This window comes from Ochlerotatus camptorhynchus, unplaced genomic scaffold (genome assembly GCF_037179485.1).
Source record: "Ochlerotatus camptorhynchus isolate MF236.1 unplaced genomic scaffold, CSIRO-AGI_Acam_v1.1 ptg000472l, whole genome shotgun sequence".
NCBI lineage: Eukaryota > Metazoa > Arthropoda > Insecta > Diptera > Culicidae > Ochlerotatus > Ochlerotatus camptorhynchus.
This window is the reverse complement of record NW_027040958.1, coordinates 480,013-501,942: the sequence shown is the minus strand read 5'-3', so window position 1 is coordinate 501,942 and position 21,930 is coordinate 480,013. Positions and strand designations below refer to the sequence as shown.

The 21,930-nt window shown below is 38.2% G+C and overlaps 1 protein-coding gene across 20 annotated transcripts in view; it reads right to left on the bottom strand.

Annotated features, from left to right (window-relative positions):
• mtd (mustard) overlaps window positions 1-21,930 on the bottom strand; it is a 509,755-nt gene that overhangs the window by 45,357 nt on the left and 442,468 nt on the right. Inside the window, exon 1 of one of the 20 annotated variants that reach the window (XM_065235343.1) lies at window positions 11,405-11,827. The exons of the other annotated variants lie outside the window; for them this stretch is intronic. Coding sequence (XP_065091415.1) covers window positions 11,405-11,443 — 39 coding nt within the window. The 5' untranslated portion in view covers window positions 11,444-11,827. Of the gene's footprint in view, window positions 1-11,404; window positions 11,828-21,930 lie in introns of those variants that run through there. 20 annotated transcript variants of the gene reach the window in all.

The following is a 21,930-nucleotide window of genomic DNA, read 5'->3' as shown; positions in this document are numbered from 1 at the left end:
TTCGTCCTATCGAAAAATGTAAAATCGCGCTTCTTTTTTCACTCCTCATCATTCATACGTAACCACATTGTTGACGTCACTTGCACTTCTTCGTGTAAGAGCTGATGAGGAAGAGACAGTTACAAATACCAGGCTAGCAACTCCGCTCCTGTAATTGTGTGTGTAACGTCATCAGAATCGATGAAATAAACAAACAAGCTTTCATTGTCAATGTACACAGAGAAAAAAAATTACCTAAATTTAAGTTCTTTTAACTTAATTTTGGGTAATTTTGAGTTTTGCATCCCACTCTCACTTTTTGTTGTTGTCAAAAACGGAACGAGAGATTCGATTCGATTTCGATTAGTTTTGCCGTTGTCAAATGAAAACTACTATAAGCGGTTTACTGAAAATTAGCTTATTGAACGGAACATGGGAGATGAGTGAAAGGAACTTAATTTTGGGTAATTTTTCGGTTCCGTCTACATCCATTTTCAAGCTTTTCTAATCAATGAAAATTTTACATCTGTGGTCTAAAAATTAGATACAGTTCAAGATAACCACATAACATGCAATGGAAAATGCAAAAATGAAATCTCCGGTTTAAAAAGCTTACGGATTGTTGCCTCTTGCTCACGAATGAGGCATCCGGGGCACCCCTGTTCCCATCTCGTAGGATCTCATCGGGAACCTTAATAAAACATCCCGGCAGCGACGCCGGTGGTGTAGTGGTAAGCGTGATTACCTCTCACCCCAGCAGGCCTGAGTTCAATCCCAGTCGGCGCCGTCAGGATTTTCTGAGGCATACCATCTTTGATCACGCCTTCCTTCTCAAGGCAAGTAAAGCTGTTGGTCGCCGTAGGGTCCAGGTGTGGGAGCTGCTTCCCTGGCGTCGGTAGCATTGGTGCTCAGCACGGAAAACAAAATCGACGGAAAACAAATCAAGGAAATAAAAAAAAAAACATCCCGAAGGAAACGGCTCCGATGCTCAACCTTGTTTTGGATGTTCGATGTCAGGGAAAGAGAACTGCTGCCGGGATACGAAGCTATAAGTATCCTCCACAACATCAAATGCAACTTTTTGGAGCTGTTTGAGTTCCGAATTTGCCGCCACGAGCCCGGATGAATTCAAATTCCGTCTGGCACGTCGAAGATCCGAGAGCTGTGAAAAAACTGTTCCCTTCTGTACTATTTACTTTAACGATTCTGATGACGTCAGTTCGGCCTGCTTCGGTTGATGTTTACTCTCTAATGAGCTTACCTGGTATATGGAAGCCGTGATTCAGATAACAGAAACCACAATGCTTTTAGAATCAAAATAAAAGCCAAATAGATCAACTCATGACCACACATACAACTAACTAACCAGTCAAGTGATAGTCCTGGAGCAGCAATAGAAAAGAGACCATCAACATTTGTAAACAACCCGCTCTAAAGCGCTTTCCTTAGAAATCGAAGGCCACCCAAACAAACCAACAACATCATCGTGTAGGGGAAACTTTCTCCTGGCAGATGGTGATGTTGATTTGCGTTGGTGGCCTTTGCTTTGCGAGGAAATGGCTTTAGAACGTTTTGTTAACAAATACTGGCCCTATTATATTGTTGATCCAGAGTTTTTCTAAGGGTCAAATCAGAATTGTAATGCACGGCCCATGAGATCAACTTAAAATTGAATGATTTTTCACTCAAAATTGCAAAAACGTGGGTCATTCATAGACTGAGTAAAACTTTACTCGCATTTTTTTTGCAAAAATCTTCTCGAATATGAGGAAAATCGACGAAAATTTTCTTCAATCTAGGAGTGAAACTTCTCTTGGTTTTCCTCGTGTTCGAAAAGTTTTTCTTGGAAATTCTAAGAGCATTTTGCTCAGTTAGTGAGTAAATCCTACTCAAATTTGGATTGTTTAGAAATAGCGTGTACGGCGTTCACTCCACTAAAAAATCCCGTAGGCAAAATGCCAATCTTTTCGTTAAAAACGGGTCGATGAAGAGAAACGATCAATGTAGATTGGTCGATTTGACCTGCGCAGTTTAGATTTTCGTTAGTGCAATACTACGGCAAGATCACTTTAGATTTTCTTTTTAAAAAGGGAATAAATTTGCAAAATTTGTTCCAAAAATATACATTTGTTTCAAGTAAGTTATTTTGAAAGACTCAATCGCGTTAGCTTTACGAAGCCGATAATTCATTGTTCTTTGTTTGTAACAAAATTCACTTAATTCTATGTCTAGTAGGTGTTGGGCCGAAAACTCGCGGCTTACCCGAGGCTAGAGGGGTACATTGTCGAAGGATAGGAAAAGGGGAGAAGCTTGGGGGTAGGGTTTCGTTGTCTCATCAGAGCGATGTCACCAAATAGGCAACTTATTCACGGCTTACAATTTCACAGCAGATCTGGTATTAGTTTTTCATTATTTTTGTGTATTATTGCTGAATGAATTAGTTACTTGCTTGCTTGCTGGCTAGGCTGACTTTACATTCCGTAACCCTATGTGGTGTTTTAATTTTGCTTCAATACACTTTTCATGACTAAGCATAGGGTTAAATACCCCATTTCCGGCCTATTAAGCACAACCCGCACTTAGTCTTCCTTAATCTAGCGCAGTTTAGCACCAAACGGAATGCTATTATTACTGATGGCTTCCAAATTTATTTACCTTTCCGTACGTACCGTAAGATTTGCTAAAGAGAAACCAATCGTTGAGATATTGTCAAAAGTCTAACACTGCTTCTTGACGCTAAACTCGGCCTCACGCATTGAAACGCCATTGAAACGCCAATGAATTCACTTCGGCCTATCGAATGAAGATAAAACGTGATTCGGTCGGAGCGCTTCTTTTGTTTTTGGGAATTATGGGTGCAAACCTTCATATCACGCGTTCTCATTGACTTCGTTCCGTAGCGTATTAACTAAAGTATCGTACCAAACGCACAATTGACTTGTTAACTCTGAAATCAAGGATTTATTTGAAGTTTTCTGCTCGATAGGCCCAAAATGGGCGATTAGGCCGAAGTAGTTCTCTACCCTACGTAGTTTATTACCATTTTCTTGAACTGAAACAAACATAAATACTACAAAATGCTGCTGATTTTGTGCGGCCAACTAGGATTGGGCGATCTTGGATCGATCTTTGGGAAATCGATCTTTTTGATGTCGATTTTCGATTTATAGGATCGAATCTTTAGTTATTAAAAAATCGAACTTGCTGTTCAATCTTTTCGATCTTCAAAGAAGCAAACGAATTTCATTTTTGTGCAGTGAAAAACTGATTTCCTTTCACTTCAAACATAACTATAAGGGACATACCTTCAAAATCAGTATCAGCAAAGTCGCTGCAAATGTTGTATAAAATAGGGAATGTATATTTGATATGTTGCCTCCTTCATCATGACGCATTATGACTGTTAGGTTGAAAATAGTTACATTACTTCCAAAGATGTTTTATGGGATAATGGAATCATAAGACACAGTGTTTGGAAATCTGTCAACATGCCATTGAAATACCGTTTGTCAGGTTCATAACTGTTCATGAATAGATATTCACAAATGAGTGAAGTGTCAGACACCTTTGCCGAATAAGAGTATTCAGTTGTGTAGCACCAAATGAATGAACGAAACGAAGAATGATGGTTTAATAATAAAAAAAAAACGTTCACAACGGTTCTCCGAATGACGCGTTCAATGATTGTATACAACTTTGAACTGCACATATCAAGCTGAACATTGCATTAGGTCCTAAGTAACATTGATCAATTCTCTTCATCGACTTTCTCTTTCATTAATAACTTGAGCACATAACCGTTTCTTGTTGTGTTTTTCGTATTAGCTGCTAGATAAAAATTTCTTTTATCGATCTGTGTGCTGAAAATACCTGGTAATGTCTTCACGTGGCCGTGGGGATGCAAAGATAAAGTCGACGAACAGATTTTTCCAATGTTACTTAGGACCTAATGCAATGTTCAACTTGATATCTTCTCTTTGTATCTACCGCACAGATAAACAGTGGATGATACATAAGGAATCGCAAACGTCATCTTTCTACCGCACCAACTCTGGCAGCAGCAAAGCGCAGCTAAGTACAAAGTCTTGAGATATGATACAAGCACAAGCTCTTACATACACTAGCGCCGTGTAGTGAGTAGGTTCACTCTTATTGTCCATCATTTGAAATGACTTGGTTAGCTTACTAACTATGTAGAAATACAGTCTTCCATGTCAGGATCTTGTGATAAAGCACATAGTAAATATCACATATGCAATAGCACCGGGAGCATAAATACATTCTGAGCGGATCAGCAGTATTTTAGGTAAAAAAGGTGTTTTTCAAAGGATGATTTTAACGCACTGTTCGGAATTTGAATCAATACGGTAAATCGCGCGATGATCGAGACGTTTCCGTCGGATAAGATTATTTTGCGGCCGAGTGTCTAGGAAGCTATGGAAACCGAAATGGCTCTTGATTTTGTTTTATGCCCTTATAGTATAAACCACCATCGCACTTCGTGAGTTGCCCCAATAGAACCCTTGCTTTTGGTTTGAATCAGTACAAATTCGTTCTATTATATAAAAAAAAAGAAGTATACATATTCATTTTCTTCCGAACTAAATAAACCACCATCACACTTTGTGAGTGGCCCCAACAGTATCCTTGCTGTTGGTCTAAATCGGGTCAAATCGGTTCTAATAATTATTTTATATTCAATCAAGTAAACCACCATCACACTTTGTGAGTGGCCCCAACAGCATCCTTGCTGTTGGTTTAAATCGGTTCAAACCGCTTATAATTAATTATTTTGGTCATTGATAAAATAAAATAAACCATCATCACACTTTGTGAGTGGCCCCAACAGTATCCTTATTGTTGGTTTAAATCGGTATACACACATCTAATAATGATCTACATCTCTAGACAGCCGGCTGTTTAGAGCATAAATCGAAAACACTTATAAATAACTACACAAAACAAAAGATCGCATCACTTATCAAGGTGAATCCTGATCCAACGAACCTAACCCACTAACAAAACCTCCTTCCTGTGACTTTTGTGGGATGCAGAGGTAAACACGGTCCCAAAACAACAAAAGTCACACACTAACATTCCTTCCCTCTCCCACCTGATTGCAAGGACGTGGCCGGTGACGTTATTGATCTTTAAAGGTAGGAGTCACTGGAACATGTACACTGAGAATGGCAGGTTACTCCCAAGCCCCATTCAGTTGATTCTTTGTACAATTTCACTGGTTCAGATCAATCACGGAGTGCAACTATCGATACGTGCAGTCAGACTAAGCTAAGCTAAGCTAAGCTAAGCTAAGCATATGCAATAGCACCGGGAGCATCTGCAACTAACCTGTTCTTGATGTGAAAGGCCTTTTCCACCGGAGAAAAAAAAAACATTGTTGAGGACTGTATTTTCCATGAAAGTCAGTCGCCTGGTGACTAGTGACTGAACTCTGAACTTATATGTGCACCATCCGAAAGACCTTAGTCACCTGCAAATGTTTGCCTAAGACAGTAACTTCCTATCTCGCCGGGATCACGGGGTATTCCATTTTGGAACCAATTAAATCAAATCCCACATGCTACGTGAATTCCATTTACGCGATTGACTCGTGTAATCGGAATAACTCTAGAACAACGTACTGCGGACACGAGACGAGGCGCCCACTGTTGTGGCGACGGTGTGGCATCATATAACATGCCAAAAGATCATGTGGATGTAATGTGGTGTAAGGCGAACCTCGACAAGCTTTATTACCATGCTAACATCTGCCACTCCGCTGTCATATCAGAAAATACCTTACCTAATATCATTTGCATTAATTTCGTGCATTCATTTACATTCATTTGCCCGTAACTCTTTTCATCAACAGCTTTTGTAGGTTTTGTTATTAGCTACAACTTTTGTCAAGAACTCAAATCCGTATCTCTTATGTCTGACGAACCAGAGCAAACAGAATCCACTACTGTTTTTCAGTGAATGTATTTTACATTCACTGAAAAACAGTAACGAGTGATACAGATTTGAGTTGTGGGCAAAAGTTGTAGCTAATAACAGAACCTACTAAAGCTCTATACATCATTTTGCGGAATGCTGTTGATGAAAAAAGTTAGAGGTAAATGAATGTAAATGAATGCATGAAATGAATGTAAATGATTTTCCATTCCTGATCATGAACAGAAACAAATGCTCACAAGCCATGCCGAATGGTGCACACGAATATAAAGATTCTTTCGATGATACCGTCAGTAGTAAATGGTTTGTGTGAACGTAAGGTTAACTACCCCATTTCCGGCCTATTAAGCACAACCCGCACTTAGTATTTCTTAATCTTGTGCAGTGTAGCACCAAACGGAATGTTATTATTACTGATGGCTTTCAAATTTATTTACCTTTCCGTACGTACCGTAAGATTTGATAAAGAGAAACCAATCGTTGAGATATTGTCAAAAGTCTAATACTGCTTCTTGACGCCAAACTCGGCCTACAGATTCTAAACTCGGCCTAACGCATTGAAACGTCAATGAATTCACTTCGGCCTTTCGGATGAAGATAAAAATTGATTCAGCTGGAGCGCTTCTTTTGTTTTTGGGAATAATGGGTGCAAACCTTTATATCACGTGTTCTTATTGACTTCGTTCGGTAGCTTATTAACTAAAGTATCGTACCAAACGCATAATTGACTTGTTAACTTGTTAAATCATGGATTTATTTGAAGTTTTCTGCTCGATAGGCCCAAAATGGGCGATTAGGCCGAAATAGTTCTCTACCCTATTTGATCATCGATGAAGCAAGATTTATTTTTCTCTGATTCTTTATGTGCCATGATTCGTCGTCTCGCCGATACAAGGAAATCAAATTAGTTTACTGACACATGGGGGGCCCAACGGTTACGCAAATACACGTGAATTATTCAGTGAACAGTGAAAACTTCAAACACTGATAAGACATTATGATTATGGTGATATTTTGTATTTGTTAGTAGCAAGAAGGGTTTATAAAGTTTGTTTTTCACACATAAAACCTTTCCTTATTAGAGAGGATTTTTTCCTTATTAGAGAGTTGTATAGATTTTTCTCCTTTACTGTACTTAAATCTTTGATTTTTTTTTAGTTAGGTAGGTTCCGATTTTACACATTGTAGATTAATTTCTATACCTGTGATTTTGATATGATTACCTAAAGAGGTATTGAGTACTTAAGGAGGTTAGATTTTGATAAGTCTTTAGTGGGACACTGATGAAGACTGCACATTGTAGTCGAAATACGTATTTAATTAAGTGGACATAAAAGGCAGATAACATTTTTTGCGGTTTTACATAAAACCTGACAATTTCGCTTTATGAGAGTCGCAATAAGCAATTTTACCATTTTCTCTCACTCACTTATTGATTCTTCGCAAACAGCGATCAGAAAATAGCTGATTGTGACTCTTTGAAATCCAAATGTCGGATGCTATGGGAACAACACATTCATAATCTCTTATTGTAACCTACTAATACAAAATATCATTGTTATTATTATAATTTTGTATGCTAAATGAATGGAAGTAACCATGGTTGACAACATCTGCACACCATTTAAAGTATTTCTAAATCAGTTCTTCTGATAAATAAACAAATCGCTCGAAAAACAGGAGTAAATGAAAATTTAACATTCACCCATTCCGAAATGATTCAAGATTTGGGCGTTATTACTAAAATAATAAAAGCTCAATCTATACAACTAATAACAAAACCAGGTAGCTGATTGATTCCTCTATCATTTGGTATAGTTTGTTTACAAGATTGAACTTTTATTCGTGGGAAGTTAGCGATTGACTTATTTGTTTACAATAGCAATCACGCCCAAATCTTAATTCACTGCGGAATTTTGATATTTAATTTTAAATTTCAAAATATACGGTTAAGACTCGAAATCCGGGTACTTAGTCCATAAATCCGGACACTTTTAAAAGTTTATTGTCACTATGCCTACTATGCTCAAAAATGCACGTAAATTTTGCCATTGTGTTATAGTATCGATCTGAATCACACACATTAGTTATCTTGCAAAGTAGACGTAATATTTAATTATAATTTAAATGACCGGGTTAACCAACCGTCCACTATTCGGGGCATTACGGTTATTCAGCATTATGGAGAAAAGATCGATCCTGCAAAGATCGATTGTATTGTACCGATCAAATCGATGGATCGATTCAAGTGCCATAAAAAAAAATCGATCATCCATAAAATCGCCCAATCCTACTGATAACAACAGAGCAGCTGTTTAACACGCAGTTGAAATAGCAATAATGCCGAATAGAACATTTCTCATAAATGCATATTTCCGTATATTACTAAATACGCGCTGGATTTCGAAACATCACATTTCGAAATCTGGAAGTGTGTTTGCAGTACCATTATTCATATGATAACGGTAATGTTTACATGCGGGGCTTATTGTATGTGAAAGTAACCTAGTATTGGACGTGAATTACCAGGCATTCTGAAATGGGCTACTGAATCTGCAGTAGAGCTATCGCTTTCTAACTCCTGGACTAAACTTGCTTTAAATTATTACATCAAGGATTGTTGTAAGCAAATTTCTTCCATAATACCACTGCCGGCCAGTGGGGGTTAGATTGAATACACACACATTCAGACTGGATCTATTGATTTAAATTATTTAAGTTTTCTTCCAGCTCTTCGATAACGGAATATCATTAGATTTATACTGTAATGATTCACTCTTACAGCTTTCACCCTGGTTTTGTCTGTTGATTTGATTTTTTATTGGTTTTCAGCTCTTTGGTGTTGGCAGTCGCGGGCGGTCAATTTTGTTCATGCTCATGCTTTAAGTTTATTTTCAGCTTTTCGATGATGGAACGTCTTCAGATTTATATTATAGTGATCCACCATTTTGTTTAGGCTTCAGGCAAATCCAAGTATAATGCACGATAACACTGATTCATTTAAAACCATGGTCGCATCACTTATCAAGGTGAATCCTGATCCAACGAACCCAACTTACTAACAAAATCTCCTTTCCTGTGTCTTTTGTTGGGGTGCAGAGGTAAACACGGCCCACAAACAACAAAGGTCACTCTAATATTCCTTCCCTACTCCCACCTGATTGCAAGGACGTGGCCGGCGTCGTTATTGATCTACAAAATATGGAGTCACTGAAACTTGTACAATGAGAATGGACGGTCACTCCCAGCCCCATTCAGTTGATTCATTGTACAATTTCACTGATTCTGATCAATTACGAAGTAGCAACGATTGTTATGCGCATTCTAAGCTAAGCAAGAATGCCGAATAGAACAATAGTCACAATCATCCAAGAAGTTGGAGCTCCGTAAAATTTTTGACAATTCCATCGATATTATTGGATACATCAGCTGGCAACAAGCAAACGTAAATAAACACTTACTTTTGCATTGTATTGATTATTGACTGCATTGGGGATTAAAGATGGTGGACAGTCCATGAATATTTACTCACAAAGCACTTGTATAGAAATAGCTGATGTAGTCGTGTGGTCAAAAACGAGTGGGCACATTGACTGTGCAATTGAACTGTTTCTCCACAACTCACAACTACATGACAGTATCACTTGGTTTGACCTTGGCAAAGTCGAACGAATCGACATGGAATTGATTTTTAATAGACGGAACTGACGAAAAAAAAACCTCACACTCATTGGTATCATTAATCACAGTTCAGTGCGTATTAAAATGGATTCAAATTGACCATGACAAAACAAGTTGGACAACCGCTTTCCTCAACAAGTGCATGCAATATTTAATTGAAATTGCATAGATTAATATAACAAAACAACCGAGTTTCGCTCAGTCCTATGGTGAGTCTTCAAATTATATACTGACTAGTGAGGAGCAGTGTGACCACATTTTCTGAAGTGATTAGGTATGTATAACTCCATGGAAGTGATCATCATCATGAATTTAATATTGGTGCAGGCCGATTGTCTACAAAATGCTTATTTTACCTGGTCGCAACTTTGTTCTTCTATGATCACATCATTCCAAAAGTTATAAATGACGTTACCTAGCACTTGCCGTGGACACATATTTTGAAAAAAAAACCTTCTAGAACTTCGAGGATACAGGGTCTTATTTATGCTTAATAAGCTAGAAAAATCCGGAATGTATTGCTTCATATTGCTTATTATTTTATATAATCGCTGGTAGAAGGTCACCTCAAAACTGATCGACAATATGATTAATTGAGTTAAAATTTATCACCTGTAGACAAATGTGAAACTAGTTAAAATATTCAAAATCGTTGAAGTATCAGTGTGCGGAAAAACTCATGAGTTTATGAGCCTGAAAAATTCAACGTCGCTAAGATCACCGATGAGTTCATAGGTTCAAAAATTAATTTCTATATAATTTGGCGTTATTCATTGCTATTACTATTGTTTGTTCATCAGGGATTGGACAACATGCATTAGCATCCTATCAATTGACGTTTGAGTGGTTTTTATGAGTTTAATGCAGGAATGACTTTCCGGCGATGTGGGTGTGAGTGCGTGATATGCATGAGAATCTCATGCTTGAATTTTGTTCTAAGCGATTGCAATGTATTTCGATTGCAAAATATGTCTAACTGTGTATCATTTATTTACATTGAACCAATTTCAAACCTATGAGCTAACAGTCGTCCAAAAATACCATCCAGCATGTTTCTAGCTAACTGAATTGAACTGTGTTGCGAAAACTTACGAACCTTGACTAACTTCATTCACAGTAAACTGTTGATTTCAAAACAAACAAATCAATTTAATTTGGGTCGTCAAAATGACGCAAATATAGCCCTCCAAAACAGCTTTTCCGTGCCGCTTTGATCGATTTTGTGTCACTGATTAAACATGAATATCTAATTTGCTCATTGTGTTTGAGAAAACAATAAACTTGAGCGGAAAATTGAATATTCGTCAGCAAATATTTATCCCCATGATTTGCAACAATCAACCATTCATATTTTTATATGAAATACCGTGCAACCAACTCCAACCCAAACAGTGCATAGGATCTCTAGCTAAGACTCTCAAAAGCATGACAAAACTGTACCATGTTTGCTCCTCTATGCACGTCAGCGAATCTGCCACACAAAATCAGGGATAATTACACCAAATTGAACAGCTTGATTCAACGAAAGAACCTCTCCCACCACACTGCGATCGCCCCAGTTCCCGCTGGACAGTTTGCTCTGGTTGATCCAGCTATCTAGTAGAGCTATTTTCAGCATGCAATCTCCGTGCACGAGCCTATTTTTAATCGCACACCTCGGCCACCTGCTATTGTTTACCTTTTGCGCAGTGGTGGCTACGTCACCCTAGAAGCTTCGTGTCATAAATCCGCGTACAATGGACAAGTGGAAAAATTTGGGAATGTTTGTAGAACTGAAACTTTACTGCACCTTGCTGTCAAACGTGGGAGAACTGATCAACTCGCACATTTTCGTTGCTTCACTGTCTTCCGAAGTCTCGAGTTGACACACACTTTACTCGATCGTTGCCAGTTGCAATGGGACTAGGCGATTGCCGCCGATGATCATATCCTTCGAATTCGATGGTAGCCAGAATGTATCGTTCCCTTCCTTTATCTAACCAGGAAGCGTTGCGAACGTTTGTTAAACTTTAGTTTTCAAAATCCCGTTCCACCTTTCGGACACTGAAACACTCCCGAAAAGGCACGCGCTCAATCTCGGCAGACAGCTGGTTCAAACACCGAGCACACGCGAGCTCGCTCTGGAGAGTCCAAAATGGTTCAACGAAGAAAACAAAAACAAGAAAAAAGCGTGGGCGCGCCGATGTGTTGCTGTGCAAATCTCGTACCGCGAATCAACACACAACTTGCGACTTATGTATTATTTTCACAAAAAATTTATCCGCGCAGCACCAATCTAGTACCACTTCCGTGCCGTTCAAAGTCTCGTGTTAAACTAACGACTAACCGACGGGCGCGAGATGATTTTGTCTCACACGGTGCTTCTCTTGTTGTTGATTACCGATACAGACAGGTGCAGAGCACATGAGCGGCCAGCTTCCCCACTGCGCTGCATCTCGATAAACCAGCTCAGAGACTGAGAGAATGAGATCGGCCGAGGAGTGAGCTCTCGTGGGATCGAGGGGCTGAACGATAGTACAGGCCGGACTCGATTATCCGGAGGCTCGATTAACCGGAGGCTCGATTATCCGGGGCTCGATTATCCGGAGAAAATGGCTCGATTATCCGGAGTCATATTTTTTTACCTATCTTGCAAATTATTTTTCATAAACCGCTTGGAAAACCGACTTTCGATCCGAGGACGAGTAACATACATCGTTCGACTCAGTCTGACAAGATCGGAAAATGACTTTATTTAAGTGTTTGTTTGCCTTTGTTAAAAAATCCGGCGTTAAGGGGTTTTGGATTAACTTTGACCTGAAAGGAATCAAACATATCATGTGACACAACAACATACAAAAACTGAATCTTATGATGGTCCGTTCACTAATTACGTCACGTTTCAGGGGGGGGGGGGGAATGGCAACCGAACAAAATTTTTGAAGATCCGTAAAAAAAAATATACCAAAGGGCCTTTAACCCTCCGTTACTCGCGCTGTTGTACTTTGTACAACACACATGAGTTTTCCATTGCCATTTTGTTGCTGAGTTACCAATCGATCTGAAACCAGCGAGTATTCCTCAAAAAACTTGTTTTGATCTAAACAAGCTAAACTTTGATTAAACTAAAAAATGCGGATAATAGGGAAAATGTAAATGGAAATCGCGAAAACTGTGACCATACTACGTGGGATTTGACTTAATTGATTACAACATGGAATATATCAAGATTCTGACAAGATAGAAAGTTACTGTCTCTGACAAAGCTGTTCAGTAGATCATAGCCTTGTTGCTGGCGGACAGTAGTTCAGAATTTTCTCACTATGTAGTGTTAGTATACATGTGAAATTCTCGCATGTGATATATCTCGAGATCCTGACCATATAAAAAGTTACTGTCTTTCACAAAGTTTTTCAGGAGGTCAAAGCCTATTGCTTGGTGCTCAATAGTTCAGAATTTGCTCACTACGCGACGATAGTATACACGTGAAATTCTCATATAAAATATCTCGAGTTCCCAACCAGATAGAAAGGTATTGTCTTCGGCATAGTTGTTCAGGATGTCAAGGATTTTTCACAGGTGGACAGTAGTTCAGAGTTTTCTCACTTTGCGGCGCTACTATAGATGTGAAACTCTTGCATATAAAATATCTCTAGATCCTGACCAGATAGAAAGTAAATGTTTTCGGCAAAGTTTTTCAGAAAGTCAAGATCTTTTTGCCACCCAATAGTTTAGAATTTTATCACTATGCGGTGCTAGTATATACGTGCCTTTCTCCCATATTCAATAGCTCGAGATCTTGATCAGCTAGAATGTTGCTGTCTTCGGCAAAGTTGCTTAGGGGGTCAAGACTTTTTGGCTGGTAAACAGTAGTTAATAATTTTCTCACCACGTGGCGTTAGTATACATGTACACTTCTCGCATATGCTATATCTCGAGATCCTGATCAGATAGGAAGTTGTTCAGGAGGTCAAGGTCTTTTGGCTGGTGGTTAGTAGTTCAGAATTTTCTCACTTCATGATGCTAGTATACATGTGAAATTCTCGCATATAAAATATCTAACGTTCTTGACCAGATAGAAAGTTACTGTCTTGAACAAAGTTGTTCAGGAGTTTAAAGCCTAGAGTTTATGAGAAAATTCTAAACTATTGTTCACCAGCCAAAAGACTTTGACCTCCTGAATAACTTTGTTGCAGACAGTAACTTTCTATCTGGTCAGGATCTCGAAACAAACCACATGCGAGAATTTCACGTGTATTCTAGCGCTACGTAGTGAGAAAATTTTGAATTACTGTCCACTAGAGAAATCTATCTGATCAAAATCTCGAGATATTTTACATGCGAGAATTTCTCGTGTATACTAGCGCCACGTAGTGTGAAAATTCGGAACTATTGTGCATCAAGCAGTAGGCATTGACCTCATGAACAACTTTTTCGAAGACAGTAATTTTCTACCTGTTCAGAATCTCGAGCTTAGCATACGCGATAATTGTACACGTTTACTTGCGCCATGTGGTGCAAAATTTCTAGGCTACTGTCCACCAGCAAAAAATCTTGACCCCCTGAACAAGTTTGCCGAAAACAGTAACATTCTATCGGCTAAGGATTTCGAGCTATTGTATATGCAGGAATTCCATGTGTATACTAGCACCGAGTAGGGAGAAAATTCTGAACAACTGTCCACCAACAAAAAGATCTTGACTTCCTGAAAAACTTTGCCAAAGACATTTATTCTTTATTTCGTCAGGATCTAGTGATGTATCACATGCGAGAACTTAACATGTATACGAGCACTACCTAGTGAGAAGATTTTGAACTACTGTTAATCAGCAAAAAAGCTATGATCTCCTGAACAGCTTTGCCTAAGCCAGTAACTTTCTATCTGGTCAGGATCTCGAGATATTTTATATGAGAATTTCACGTTTATACTAGCGCCGTGTAGTGAGAAAATTCTGAACTACTGTCCACCAGCCAAAACTACTTGACAAATTTGCCGAAGACAGTAACTTCTATCTGCTCAGGATCTCGAGCTATTGTATATCCGAAAATTGCATGTATATAATAGCGCCACGTAGTGAGAATTTTCTGAACTACTCCACCAACGAAAAGATCTGGACTTCCTGAAAAACTTTGCCGAAGACAGTAACTTTCTATCTGGTCAGGATCTCGAGATTTTAATGTGCCTCATGATAGGTTATTATCCTCCGATTCTGGTCACTTTCCCGGGGCACCTGGAATTTGTCCGGAAGTGGCTAATATGGTCCAAGGTACTTAATTTTTTCCACCATTGATCTGGTTATCGAATTTTGATATAATCTGATGTGTCGCATGATAGGTTATTATTCAAGTCTGGTTCTGGCCACTTTTCCGGAGGCACCCGGAACTTGACCGGAAGTGGCCAATATGGTCCAAGGTACTTAATTTTTGCAACCATTGATCTTGATATCAAATTTTGATTTAGTTTGATGTGTCGCTTAATGGGTTTTGTTCCTTTCAAGTCAAATTTAGCCTCATGGCCCATAAACGCCGGAACTTGTTCCGGCCATATCTACAAAACCAGTGGTCCGATTCCATAATCCTTCAAAAGCGTTCAATGGAACCACTAAAACATTAAATGAGACCACAAAAGACCAAAAAATAATTTTTTTTTGATGGCTCGATTATCCGGAGGGCTCGATTATCCGGAGTGAAATTTTTTTCAAGACTCCGGATAATCGAGTCCGCCCTGTAGTGCGATAGTGCTACAAAAGAAGGGATTCCTCCGTTTCAAGGTGGGACAGATTTCGAGTTGTGCTTTGTTTTGGATCTGGTTATCGCACTTTCAATCTGCGCAGAGGAAGAATGGCGTACGTAATAATGGCCAGCAGTGCTTATCAGGCGATGACAGAATCTTGCAATCCTTGGAAAAATACTTCCGTGAATGCTTACGTTGTGGTGGTTGATACATTTGGTATATTTCTGGGGGCAATAAATTTACCATTTACCATTTACCATAAATTTAACAAATGCGGGAGTTTAAGTATGGAGTATCCAGGAGACAGTAGTACACGAGCCAATGCACTGATAAACACTGAGAATATCCCAAGTTGCATTGCAAGTTTTATCGTGGTTTTATAGCATTCTACAAGTCTAAATAATGGTCTTCAGAACCTTCTTAAAACCCAAATTGTTACATGGGATAAGCAATGTTTGATTACTCCCTAAGTCCTTTCGTAACGACGAAAAAGTACTTAGGATTTTCTAACAACGATTATTTTAATTGTAAATTAAACCGACAAATTCACAATAGTTGAAAGATACTGCTGTCTTCCATCTACTTGTTTTTCGATCAAATTTGTCATTACCGATGGCCCAGTAGTTCCCACGCCTTTTTTTTTCGATGCATAGGGATCATTTAAATTAGAGATTTTACATACCGCAAAAATGTTGCCATCCTGCATTTAAAAACCAAATAGATTTGTCAAGAGACTGCACAACGATTCAGAACGAATCAATTTTAGGACGAACGCATCAATCTCATCTGAAGCACCAGCAAACAAGTGTTTCAATCTTAGAAGTTAAGTAAACTAATGGAGAAAAATCTATACAACTCTCTAAAAAGGAAAATCCCAAAGGCTTGGTGGCCATCATAATTAAGTAATGAAATTGGGTTGTTAGCGGAATGCTTAAATGACACTGATGAAGACTTCACATTTTAGTCGAAATACGTATCTTTCATGGATACCAAAATTTTTTAAGTGGAATTAAATGGAAGATAACTTTTTATTGCTGTTTTATTTAAGCATTCCGCTAACAACCCAATTTTATTACTTCAATTTTAATATATTAGGCTATTTACACATTTTTAAAACCAGAATTCCCACCAAAAATTGTGAATATTTTAAAGTACGCCATTTGGTTACTTTTGGCCCAAAACGGATAATGTGATTGGAGTTAGGTCGTTCAGTTGTAGGGGAATGTGAACACACTTGATCCCGTGTTTTTATTTTGGATATATCTAAGCGGAAAAATCAAAAATATGATGCGGCTTCAGCACAGGCTCTTAGAGGAATATCCTATATCTATTTACTCTAAAGCCTTCAGAGATCTATAATTTTTGTAAGATGCTAAGATTAAGTTTTGCTAATCCTTGGGGGATCAAGTCTGCTCTATCTGAGTTTCCAACTTGAGATCAAACTGAACAAAAAGATCAAAAGAAACATCGCCAATTCAATGATTATAATTGATTAAGTAAGTGTTACTCAAAGTTTAAGCTGTTAAAATGTGATATTTTATAGGTTGAATACGAAAAAATCCGGACAGATTAAAAGCGCTGCCATTAAGGCATTCTTTGAGTAAAATTTTTCAAAATTTAACTGAATCAAACTAAGAGTGTATAGAATCACAGTAGGCATTGGTTGTCTGAAGAAGTTCATTTGTTAACATCATGGCTTCACCGGAGCAAGCACGTCGCAATTGGATCCTGGACGCTCGAAACGAAAATCTCGGCCTATCCGCTCCTGGCAGTTTTCGATCAAATTCATGGGTAGGTAGTTTATTTCTAGGTTGACGGGAAGAGTGCCCCGGAAGAATGTAAAATCAAAAAGAAGTCGAAATTTCCCAAAAAGTTCCTTGTCTGGCAAGCAATCTGCAGTTGTGGGCTGAAAAGCGAAACCTTCGTTATTTGTGGTACCACGAACTAGAAAATTTACCAGGAGCAGTGCCTACGGAAGATACGACTGCCTTTTCTGGATCAGATGCCACCAGTCAAATTCCACCAAACAGTGGTACACTGAAAATGGCATCACGGTGGTTCTCAAGGAGATGAATCTGGACAATACTCTGGAACTAAGGCCAATTGAGGAATACTGGTCAATTGGGAAACACATAGAGAAGAAAAAGGGTGGAACTGCAATTGACTTTAAAGATTTTAAGCGGAAATGGAATTTGGCAGGCAAACAAGTGGGAACAGGGTTCGTACAAACGATGAAAAGTTGGCCTATTGTAAGAAGGAAGACGGAAACAATGGTCTTACAATAAGCATAATTCATAAACATGTATAGCTGTTACATTAAACTATGAAACATAAAACGTATTTTTAAACCCCAACAAGATTTCCGTGTCCGGATTTTTTCGTGTTCAATTTCGAAAGCTTTTCATAGTCTTTGATATTGTGAATTTCCAGGGCTGTGGAGTCAGATGAAAATCGAATGACTCTGACTCCAACTCCTATGATTTGAAATTAAACTGATTTCGACTCCTACTCCGACTTCTCGACTCCGACTGTAATTCCTTAAAATCTTCTTTTCCTTTATTTAACGTCGGTCTCTGTTCCGCAATCTAGTGCCAATCACCGACGGACATCGATTGCCATCCATTGACGGCAACCGAATGTGCAGAAAGGCAGCTTCCACACCTGCGTAGGATATCGCACCCATTCACCACACACATGGGCCGGGACCAACGGCTTTACTTCCCTTCCGAAGGAAGACGTGACCAGAGATTTTTATGCCTCAGAAAAATCCCACCGACCTCGGCTGGGATTGAACCGAGACCCATTGGGGTGTAAGAAAGCAGTCACGCTTACCAGTAAACCATCGGCGCCGGCTTCATTAGAATACAGTTACTTAAAAAAAATGAGGAAAAAATTAAAAAATATTATGATGATTCTGGCATTTCGTGGCATTACCTCGAGAATTTCTTTAATATTTTTTGGAGAATTTTGAGCCTTACATAAAGAGAATTCTATGGAAAACTCCAAAGGAATTCCGATGAATACTCTGTGAAAGTTATAACTGGAGTTCAATTTAAGTTTTGAGGAGAATTCAAGGTGAGTTCTGACTGGAATGCCAGAAAATTTATAATATTTATTCGACAGAAGTTCTGATGATAATTCCAGAAGAATTATATAGTGTATCCCAAAGGAATTCTGAGTATAATTCCAAGGAAATTACTAGGAGAGCTTGAAAGGACTGCCATGGAGTAATCCAATTAAATTCCTTTGAGATTTACGAGACAACTTAATGTGGAGTTCGATGAGTCTGAGCAGCAATTCAAAAGAAATTTAAGTAATAATTCCACTGAACTTTTTGAGAAATAGTAAGAAAGTATTGAGGAGAATTCCATCAGAATTGTTAGAAATACTAACTGGATTGCAGAGTGAATCTCAAGAGTCTTCTTCGAGAATTTCTAAAGTGTTCTGAAGAAAAGTTTGTAAGTATAGAGAGAAGTGGTCCCAAGATGGATTACTTAGATGATAAACTAGACATAGATACACTTTCAAGATCCCCGACACAGTAAAAATAATCAAAAGATCAAACATATAAAAAATAAGATTCTGAGATGGATTAAGAAATTTGAGATCTGATGTAAATATCCAGATTAATTAGAAAAATTCGAAATGCTTGAATTCAAGCACTTTGAAAGTTTTCAGGAGTTTGAATTCGAACGAATTTTTGAAACTGTAGGACACTGAACATATTTGAGATCTGAAAATAAATAAATAGAGTGAATCAATAAGATAACGAACTTGGTTGATAGTGCAGTAATCTCTACTCAAGGATATAACTTATATAAAAGAATAAAATATAGTACTGCAAAGAGTGGTTAATTGTTTTTTGTCAAAGGAAAAACGTATGCAAAGTTGCTTATTAGGCAAATCTTTTCAATCATTTCAACGGAATCTAAGAGGGTGCTGATAACCTCTTGAACACTTAAGGACGAAATTCGTGAAGATTTAAATTTAAGTCTTGGGTTGTGAATCTAAGGCTTATGATAAACTTTGTCATGATCCACTGATCTAGTTTGGCAAAGAGATTGAAACCATGCCTAAAAAAAAAACTGTGCTGAAACGCATCGATTTACGGTTTACATTTCTAGATAGAGCTGGAATTAGGGCGTAACAGCCTTTGTAAACAATGAAAACATCACCATCGGGTAGGGGAAGTCTTCCCCTATACGATGGTGATGTCGATTTGCCAGGGAGAGGCATGACTTTCAAGAAATCATCGAGAGAAGTCATTGTTTACAAAAGCTGTTACGCCCTAATTCTAGCTCCATCTAGATTTATCAGTCGAATCAGTCAAATTCATGACAAAGTACACATCTAAGCGACCCCACCCAGATCTGGAACTTATTATCCTTGTAATTGAACTTTCAAGCGATATGATGCGATGCAAGATAAGATTTGGTTCATTCCATTATGAAGACTTCCTGCAGGACCCCGAGTCAAGGCTGGGGACGGACAATGTTGTCTGCTACTTAATATAATGTGATGTAATGTGAATGGAACCCACCATCAGTGCAAGGATTACCAATGTCTGCAGATACTTTACCGGTTGTAAAGTTCTGCCTGATGGTTTGTTGCAGCAGGGTGAATCAGTTTCATTGAAGACCTTTGGAAGACAAAACGACCAGATGGCCATCTGTAATCACGTGACAAGTGACTGGCAAATCTACGAACCCTCGTCCAGTCAACAAATCATTTGATTCCCTTAGGCTGCCCCCCCAACCCAGTATATAATAAAATGTTTTAAAATATATGAATTACAGTAATGTTCCACCACATGTTCAAAAAAGTGCAGACATTTGGCGTTTAATGATGATTTCAAATACACAAAAAATGGGATGTGTGGAGAAAACTCCATTAAGAATTTTCCAAATTTAAGAGAATCATGTAAATTTAGTTTAAATAGATAAAATCAGATACGATCTCACCAAGTTAGTCCAAATGAATCCACAGGAAGCATCCGTGCTATTGTTGCATTGTAGTTCCAATCAAAGACGGTTCGCTTGATGGGGATCGACAAAAACTAGTCCCGTCCTATGTAGAACCAATTTGAAGTGTCCAATCGTCGAAAATGTTACCCGGATTAATAACCAAATAAGCATAAAACCTGTAGGTCTGCTACTTAATATAAAAGCCAAAAAATATTATTTTAAATCCCCACGTGATTTCAATAGAAGAATTTTGGGTCATGTCAGGTCTATATTTCCACGAAGGTACCCGCAACATATCCGGGTGTGACCGAAGCGTGTGAACTCAATATATAGCCAATAAATATATTCAACTCTAATGGGATTTAAAGTGTTTTGCCACATCTCAGAATCTGGACACAACCCAGGATGCACCTAGAACATATCAAAATAGAGTTTTTTAGCATAGTTCATCTTCGATCAAAATAGAGTCAATGCGGTCCTGAACACCCGCTATGACTCCATTGACATTGAACATGATTTTGAAATCTCCATGATCGCGTTAAGAACTGTCAAGGAGTGTGGTCACTGTGTTCCTGGAATTTCAATATCACCCCCACTTGATCTTTATTTTTCGATTCCTGTGTTTTGATATGTTGCATGATCTGTTCGGCACATTTTACGTTACTTCTAGTTTCGAGTATCCTTGAGTCCGTATTCATTATTAGCGTAAATAGGGGGGCCAGGAAAGCCACCCTCCTCCAGACCTACAGCTGACTCACCACAGAGAATTTAAAAAATCGAGACAGTAGTAATCTATGTTTGCATTGCATACAGGAATTGCAATATTTTTCCAGATTATCTAAAAAAAATTCTGCTGTGACTTTGAATTTCTTAATTAACTGCCTAGTAATTAGTAACAGTTACTTGTTTCTGATATTCAGAATAATACTGAATAAATTATTTCATTTTTCAAGGCATTGATAAACATCCAGAGAACTTGATTGGAAGCATATCCATGGATATCAACAAAGATCTGTAAAACTTATGCGAAGGTTCCTGTACATCTACAAGGTTTCTTTAATTCAATTCTATGAAGTCAAATAAAGCTCGCTGAACTTCTTCCCAATCGGTTTAAATTATCCTATATCTCAATCACTGTACTGGGATTTGACTAAGATCTCAAAACATCATGTTGAATTTCTACAATGTTTTCACCTACAAAGCTCCCTGAATTCCACAAAACTATTGAAAATCTAGTTGAGCTTCTTTGAAGTTCCCTGAACTTCTACGTAACTCCTTGCTATTCAAAACAAATTTTGTGAAGTCTCCCGATTTTATATATAACCCGTAAAGTACCAGGACGAAGTTAATTTTTTTCAAAATGCTCGCTCTCAACAATGTCCTAACCGATTTTCATAAACTAGGCCATAATTATATTGAGAGAAAACCATATCATGCGGCACTTCATATCATAGTACAATGTAAATATTACGTCAACGAAAACAGATCGAAATGCATCCGATGACATATGACCACATTAGCATCGGTTCCAGGGGTTTAAGAATCTGATTCTATAGGCTATCCTAATATTCGAGGTAAAATAATCATGCTGCATATTGAAATATATTGGTAAATGTTCCTGGGGTCCCGGAATCTGTT